This window comes from Silurus meridionalis, chromosome 9, assembly GCF_014805685.1.
Source record: "Silurus meridionalis isolate SWU-2019-XX chromosome 9, ASM1480568v1, whole genome shotgun sequence".
NCBI classification, from domain to species: domain Eukaryota; kingdom Metazoa; phylum Chordata; class Actinopteri; order Siluriformes; family Siluridae; genus Silurus; species Silurus meridionalis.
The window spans coordinates 25,970,191-25,977,487 of NC_060892.1; the positions used below are offsets into that span (position 1 = coordinate 25,970,191).

General features: G+C 40.4%; 2 protein-coding genes across 3 annotated transcripts; both read left to right on the forward strand.

Annotated features, from left to right (window-relative positions):
• Nucleotides 1-1,316, forward strand: ptgfr (prostaglandin F receptor (FP)). Its single transcript, XM_046858453.1, has 2 exons — nt 1-904; nt 993-1,316. Exons 1-2 carry the CDS (start codon nt 101-103, stop codon nt 1,314-1,316), a joined length of 1,128 nt encoding a protein of 375 aa, XP_046714409.1. The 5' UTR covers nt 1-100.
• A 3,428-nt stretch (nt 1,317-4,744) lies between these two features.
• Nucleotides 4,745-7,283, forward strand: btf3l4 (basic transcription factor 3-like 4). 2 transcript variants are annotated; one of them, XM_046858521.1, is made up of 6 exons: nt 4,745-4,871; nt 6,152-6,213; nt 6,312-6,425; nt 6,522-6,723; nt 6,810-6,869; nt 6,956-7,283. In XM_046858521.1, exons 2-6 carry the CDS (start codon nt 6,160-6,162, stop codon nt 7,000-7,002), a joined length of 477 nt encoding a protein of 158 aa, XP_046714477.1. In that variant the 5' UTR covers nt 4,745-4,871; nt 6,152-6,159; the 3' UTR covers nt 7,003-7,283. The 2 variants fall into 2 exon arrangements, with proteins under 2 accessions (XP_046714477.1, XP_046714478.1); XM_046858522.1 differs by having other exon boundaries at nt 4,845-4,864.
• The last annotated feature ends 14 nt before the right edge of the window (nt 7,284-7,297 follow it).

The window sequence follows — 7,297 nt, forward strand, 5'->3', positions numbered from 1 at the left end:
TTCTATTGTATAAACTTCTCAATTTGTCGTCAATTGATATCATTTCAGAACGGTTTGTTTTTGAGTTGCTGCTGCTTTCATTTGTGTTGCAGCCTCGATCATGTCTCACAACGTGACGACGACAACAGGATGCTTGGAATCGAGCACGATATCTAACGACAGCTGTACCGCAGAAAACGTCTCTGTCACGTCCTCTGTCGTAACCATGACGGTGGGGATCGTCTCCAATACTCTGGCTCTCTTCATCCTTCTCAAAGCCTACCAGCGATTCCGACTCAAATCCAAAGCTTCGTTCTTGCTATTTGCGAGTGGACTGGTGGTGACCGACTTTCTGGGACACCTTATAAACGGCTCTCTGGCTCTTTACGTGTATGCCCTAAACAAACAGTGGGAGAACTTCGACCCCCAGCAGGTTCTTTGCGGGTTTTTCGGCGTTTGTATGTCCTTTTTCGGTTTGAGTCCCCTGCTGCTTGGAGGCATTATGGCGGTGGAGCGATGCATTGGCGTGACACGTCCGCTCTTTCACACCACAGCGTTGACCTCGTATCATACAAACCGTCTCCTGGCGCTTGTCTGGATCCTGGCCCTTCTCGTGGCTCTGCTGCCGGTGTTAGTGTGGCGCCCGTACCAGGTTCAAGGATCCCGAAGCTGGTGCTTCTACCGGCTGGTTGGGGTACGCGACTGGCTGGACGTCCTCCTCCCCATGATCTTCTCCGTGTTGGGATTGCTATCTCTACTCATCTCATTTGTGTGTAACACGGTGACTGGATTCACACTCCTGTGGAGCAGAATGCACCGTCAGCATGACTACCACCACTCTCGAAGAAGTTCTCTCCATTCTGAGATGATTTGTCAGCTCCTTGCCATCATGATGGTATCGTGTGTTTGTTGGGGTCCTTTCCTGGTAAGAGACTATAGTGTGGAATAAAACACTCCATTAAACAAACCATCAAACGATTCTTTAACAGATTCTCGTGTTTTGATGTTCTCAGGTTATGATTATTCTCACAAGCTTGCAGGAGAAAGGTGAAGATGCCTACCTGTTGATGTCTGTGCGCCTGGCCACGTGGAACCAGATCCTTGACCCGTGGGTGTACATACTTCTGCGCAAGGCTGTTTTGAAGCGTCTTTGCCGGCTTGCACAGAGATTCCACAGTCCATATCCAGAACAGGAACCAGAACGCAGGTGGAGGTTCAGCGCTCTGGGGAGTTCTGTGCAGGCCAGCAGCTCTGTAAGCAGCAAACCAGACTTCATTTGCTTGGATGGTCCGTTCCTGCCAGACGCCCGAATCACAACCAGCACGAATTACACATGAGCTGGAGAAGAAAGTCCACCACGGGGTAGACAGAAAAGACCTGAATGTTAAGTGTGGCATTTAGAAGATCCAGATCCCATTGTAGGAAAAGAACAGATATTTAGGTAAACCATTTAATAATAAGTCGCTTGAAAGATTGTAAATAACTGACTGGATATATCATAAGCATCATTCCTCAGATCTCTGTGGGACTTGGGATTTTTTGTGGATTATTGGGATTATTACAGATAATTATGTTCATCGGTTCATATAAAGAAGATTATATTTGCATGATAACTAAAGAGACTTTATAGCACTTGGAATTTCTGTATGTTTGTTTTATTTGCTTTATAAATGGATAAAACCTTCAAATCTTTTACTTCGTTAAATACAATTGTACAGGAGTTCAGGAACTTGTGGAACTGTATTGAGTTCAGGAGCTTGTGAAACCATATTAGGTTCAGGAACATGTGGAACTGTATATTGAGTTGAGAAACTTGTGGGACTGTATTGAGTTCAGGAACTTGTGGAACTTGTGGAACTGTATATTAAGTTCAGGAACTTGTGGGACTGTATATTGTCTTCAGGAACATGTCGAACTTTATGTTGTGTCGAGGACCTTGAGGAACTGTATGTTGTGTTCAGGAAAATGTGGAACTGTATATTGAGTTCGGGAACATGTAGAACTGTATATTGTGTTCAGGAACATGTGGAACTGTATGTTGAGTTGAGGAACATGTGGAACTGTATATTAAGTTCAGGAACTTGTGGGACTGTATGTTGTGTTCAGGAACATGTGGAACTGTATATTGTGTTCAGGTACATGTGGAACTGTATATTGAGTTCAGGAACATGTGGAACTGTATATTGTGTTCAGGAACATGTGGAACTGTATGTTGTGTTCAGGAACTTGTGGAACTGTATGTTGTGTTCAGGAACTTGTGGAACTGTATGTTGTGTTCAGGAACTTGTGGAACTGTATGATGTGTTTAGGAACATGTAAAACTGTATATTGTGTTCAGGAACATGTGAAACTGTATACTGTGTTCAGGAACATGTAAAACTGTATATTGTGTTCAGGAACATGTAAAACTGTATATTGTGTTCAGGAACATGTGGAACTGTATATTGTGTTCAGGAACATGTAAAACTGTATATTGTGTTCAGGAACATGTGAAACTGTATATTGTGTTCAGGAACATGTGAAACTGTATATTGTGTTCAGGAACATGTGAAACTGTATACTGTGTTCAGGAACATGTGGAACTGTATATTGTGTTCAGGAACATGTGGAACTGTATATTGTGTTCAGGAACATGTGGAACTGTATATTGTGTTCAGGAACATGTAAAACTGTATATTGTGTTCAGGAACATGTGGAACTGTATATTGTGTTCAGGAACATGTGGAACTGTATATTGTGTTCAGGAACATGTGGAACTGTATATTGTGTTCAGGAACATGTGGAACTGTATATTGAGTTCAGAAACATGTGGAACTGTATGTTGTGTTCAGGAACATGTGGAACTGTATATTGTGTTCAGAAACATGTGGAACTGTATACTGAGTTCAGGAACATGTGAAACTGTATATTGAGTTCGGAAACATGTGGAACTGTATATTGAGTTCAGGAACATGTGGAACTGTATATTGAGTTCAGGAACATGTGGAACTGTATATTGAGTTCAGGAACAAGTGGAACTGTATATTGAGTTCAGGAACATGTGGAACTGTATATTGAGTTCAGGAACATGTGGAACTGTATATTGAGTTCGGAAACATGTGGAACTGTATATTGAGTTCAGGAACATGTGGAACTGTATATTGAGTTGAGGAACATGTGGAACTGTATGTTGTGTTCAGGAACATGTGGAACTGTATGTTGTGTTCAGGAACATGTGGAACTGTATATTGTTTTCAGGAACATGTGGAACTGTATATTGAGTTCAGGAACATGTAGAACTGTATGTTGAGTTGAGAAACATGTGGAACTGTATGTTGTGTTCAGGAACTTGTGGAACTGTATGTTGTGTTCAGGAACTTGTGGAACTGTATGATGTGTTTAGGAACATGTAAAACTGTATATTGAGTTCAGGAACATGTGAAACTGTATAATGTGTTCAGGAACATGTAAAACTGTATATTGTGTTCAGGAACATGTGGAACTGTATATTGTGTTCAGGAACATGTGGAACTGTATATTGTGTTCAGGAACATGTGGAACTGTATATTGTGTTCAGGAACATGTGGAACTGTATGTTGTGTTCAGGAACATGTGGAACTGTATATTGTGTTCAGAAACATGTGGAACTGTATACTGAGTTCAGGAACATGTGGAACTGTATATTGAGTTCGGAAACATGTGGAACTGTATATTGAGTTCAGGAACATGTGGAACTGTATATTGAGTTCAGGAACATGTGGAACTGTATATTGAGTTCAGGAACAAGTGGAACTGTATATTGAGTTCAGGAACATGTGGAACTGTATATTGAGTTCAGGAACATGTGGAACTGTATATTGAGTTCAGGAACATGTGGAACTGTATATTGAGTTCAGGAACATGTGGAACTGTATATTGAGTTCAGGAACATGTGGAACTGTATATTGAGTTCAGGAACATGTGGAACTGTATGTTGAGTTGAGGAACATGTGGAACTGTATATTGAGTTCAGAAACATGTAGAACTGTATGTTGAGTTGAGGAACATGTGGAACTGTATGTTGTGTTCAGGAACATGTGGAACTGTATGTTGTGTTCAGGAACATGTGGAACTGTATATTGTGTTCAGGAACATGTGGAACTGTATATTGAGTTCAGGAACATGTGAAACTGTATGTTGAGTTGAGGAACATGTGGAACTGTATGTTGTGTTCAGGATCTTGTGGAACTGTATGATGTGTTTAGGAACATGTAAAACTGTATATTGTGTTCAGGAGCATGTAAAACTGTATATTGAGTTCGGGAACATGTGGAACTGTATATTGAGTTCGGAAACATGTGGAACTGTATATTGTGTTCAGGAACATGTGAAACTGTATATTGTGTTCAGGAACATGTGAAACTGTATATTGTGTTCAGGAACATGTGGAACTGTATATTGAGTTCAGGAACATGTGGAACTGTATAATGTGTTCAGGAACATGTGAAACTGTATATTGTGTTCAGGAACATGTGAAACTGTATGTTGTGTTCGGGAACATGTGGAACTGTATATTGAGTTCAGGAACATGTGGAACTGTATATTGAGTTCAGGAACATGTGAAACTGTATATTGTGTTCAGGAACATGTGAAACTGTATATTGTGTTCAGGAACATGTGAAACTGTATATTGAGTTCAGGAACATGTGAAACTGTATATTGAGTTCAGGAACATGTGGAACTGTATATTGTGTTCAGGAACATGTAGAAATCTGTTTCCTGTGTCCTCCACGCCTGTTCTTGTCCTCACCAGCAGGGGCAGCAGTTCATTGTACGCACGACGGCGTGAAATAAAAGTGACGTGAATAAACGGTGTCGTCATTTCCGCCTTCTTCTTTTGTCGCATGCTTTTTCTGACCAGCTGTAGGTAAAAGGTTTGTATTTGTTTTTCGAACCTGATAATGTTTAACGAGTAAATAAGATGATTAATGAATATGAAACGAGTAAGACTGAGGTGATTTGTATAATTTCTGAAGTCTGTGAAAGTGTTGACACTGCGGAGTGTTTTCATCCTGGATGCGCTTAGCCTTTAGCCACTTCACAGCGTTTAACACCGCGGATTCACTGCCATGTTTTTTATTTTTATTGTTTTATATTTATATTCAAACAAATGAAGTGAGCGATATATTAACATTTATTAGGCCCAAATCGAGCTAACCGCCCGCTTGGCTCCATGAAGACCCAACACACTTGTTCCGTTCGGCGGCTCGGAGCTCGTTAGCATCTCCGCTAACAGCCTCGGGTTCTTACACAACTCCGCCTCAGCACGCGGATGGATTCCGGTGCTGAAATATGATTGGTTGAGAACCGCGTTCGAAACCGTTATAAACATGCACCTGTGACCGCATCACGACGAATAATTTCTCCATTCATGTGCCATTTGTTTTAAACCAATAAAGGAAAATATAGTCCCGGATAAACGGCGTATTGACGATATTATTATTAGCAATAAACTAAATATTGATTTTTATAATGTTTTTTTTTTTGTTGTTGCCGAAAGAACTTAATCCTAATTATTTAATAAATTTCCCTTAATCTTTGTCCTAGCTGTTTTCGATGGCGGAAGAATATTTAATAGCAATGCTCTATAATGAGATTTATTATTTATCCTTTTATTAATCATTCATGTTTACAGTTTTTATAATTTATGTTTTGACCTTATGGTGTTTCGGTTATGATATATTAAATATCGGCTATTCATTTCTATTAAAGCATGAATAACTGACATGAGGCTCTAAAATGGTTTATATTAGTCTTTTTTTAATTAAGGTAATTACTAGGCCACACCGTGATAGTCTTGGTGTTGCCATGGCAACGTGCGGCATGTTGTAGTATCGAACGATTCCTCTAATTGGAAATTTGATTCGTTTGATAAATGTATTGATCACAGACAAGTGAATTGTATGAGCGCTCAAATTAGTGGATCAAATCAATAACATATAAATTCTATATTTCTTATAAAACACGTTCTTGTGTGGTCGCAGAATAATCAAATAATGCATAATTTATGTACAAATTACTTATGGAAATGTTGTGGTGTCATTTTCTGGACAGTCGAGCATTAGTTTGATGTAATCGATGCACGTTATTGAGAAGTGCGATCTTGGTAATTGTATTATTTAAAGCAAAACCGCAGTGTTCTTTCTTTTCCCAGAAGACAAAATGAACCAAGAAAAACTGGCTAAACTTCAAGCCCAGGTCCGAATAGGGGGCAAGGTAAAAACCGCCTGCTACGTGACCATCACAAACATCATTTAGAATTTTTTTCAAAGTTATTATTAGACTTCACGTTAAACCTTTTTCCTTTTTTGCAGGGAACAGCACGTAGGAAGAAGAAGGTCGTCCACCGAACCGCGACGGCGGACGACAAAAAACTTCAGAGTTCGTTAAAGAAACTTGCAGTGAACAACATCGCTGGGATCGAGGAGGTACGGGATGGAGTCGGCTTTCGAAAGTCATAAGCGTATGATTAAAGAGTCGGGGAAATGGGTTTTTGTTTTAACCTGGTTGATTTATGATCACAGGTGAATATGATAAAGGATGATGGTACAGTGATCCACTTTAATAACCCTAAAGTGCAGGCGTCCTTGTCTGCAAACACCTTCGCCATCACGGGCCATGCAGAGACCAAGCAGCTGACAGAGATGCTTCCCGGCATCCTCAGCCAACTCGGTGCAGACAGTCTCACGAGTCTGCGCAAACTCGCCGAGCAGTTCCCCAGACAAGGTGAGTCCGAACGACACGCAGTACAATAATGTTGTTTTTATTAGGTTTCTTACTTATGCTTTTTTTATTCCTGCTTCGATTTGAAGTACTTGACAACAAAGCCCCCAAAGCAGAAGATATCGATGAAGAGGATGATGATGTCCCAGGTAGGAGGTCATCACATTCTTATTTCATATGATTTATTTCATGAACCTTTCATTCCTCCTGACACTTCATCCCTCCGTCTCCACAGATCTGGTAGAGAACTTCGACGAGGCGTCAAAGAACGAGGCCAACTGATCGCACGTGGTTAACTGGGACTGCAGTTCAGGACCCGAACCTGTTGCAGTATTTTATGATAACGAAACATATCAACACTATCCAGCAACCCAGAGACTTTTGTTCTTTTGTTTTTTTTTTAATTGGCACCCTTGCCCCAGATAATGTTCCTCGGCCAGTCTCTCGCTCTTAAACAAGATGACGGCGTACGGTTCAGAACGAAAACCAGGATCGTGATCGCGACTGACTGGAAACTAGTCTTAATTATTTTTGTCAAGTAAACAATAAATATCAAAACCTTTTTAGTGTTGTGAAC

Excerpts from the sequence above, each read along its gene's own strand:
- ptgfr (XM_046858453.1), top strand. The coding sequence starts at position 101 with ATGTCTCACAACGTGACGACGACAACAGGATGCTTGGAATCGAGCACG. Across the intron at positions 905-992 it reads TTTGTTGGGGTCCTTTCCTG|GTTATGATTATTCTCACAAG; the intron begins GTAAGAGACTAT and ends TGATGTTCTCAG.
- btf3l4 (XM_046858521.1), top strand. The coding sequence starts at position 6,160 with ATGAACCAAGAAAAACTGGCTAAACTTCAAGCCCAGGTCCGAATAGGG. Across the intron at positions 6,214-6,311 it reads AGGTCCGAATAGGGGGCAAG|GGAACAGCACGTAGGAAGAA; the intron begins GTAAAAACCGCC and ends CCTTTTTTGCAG. Across the intron at positions 6,724-6,809 it reads CGAGCAGTTCCCCAGACAAG|TACTTGACAACAAAGCCCCC; the intron begins GTGAGTCCGAAC and ends TTCGATTTGAAG.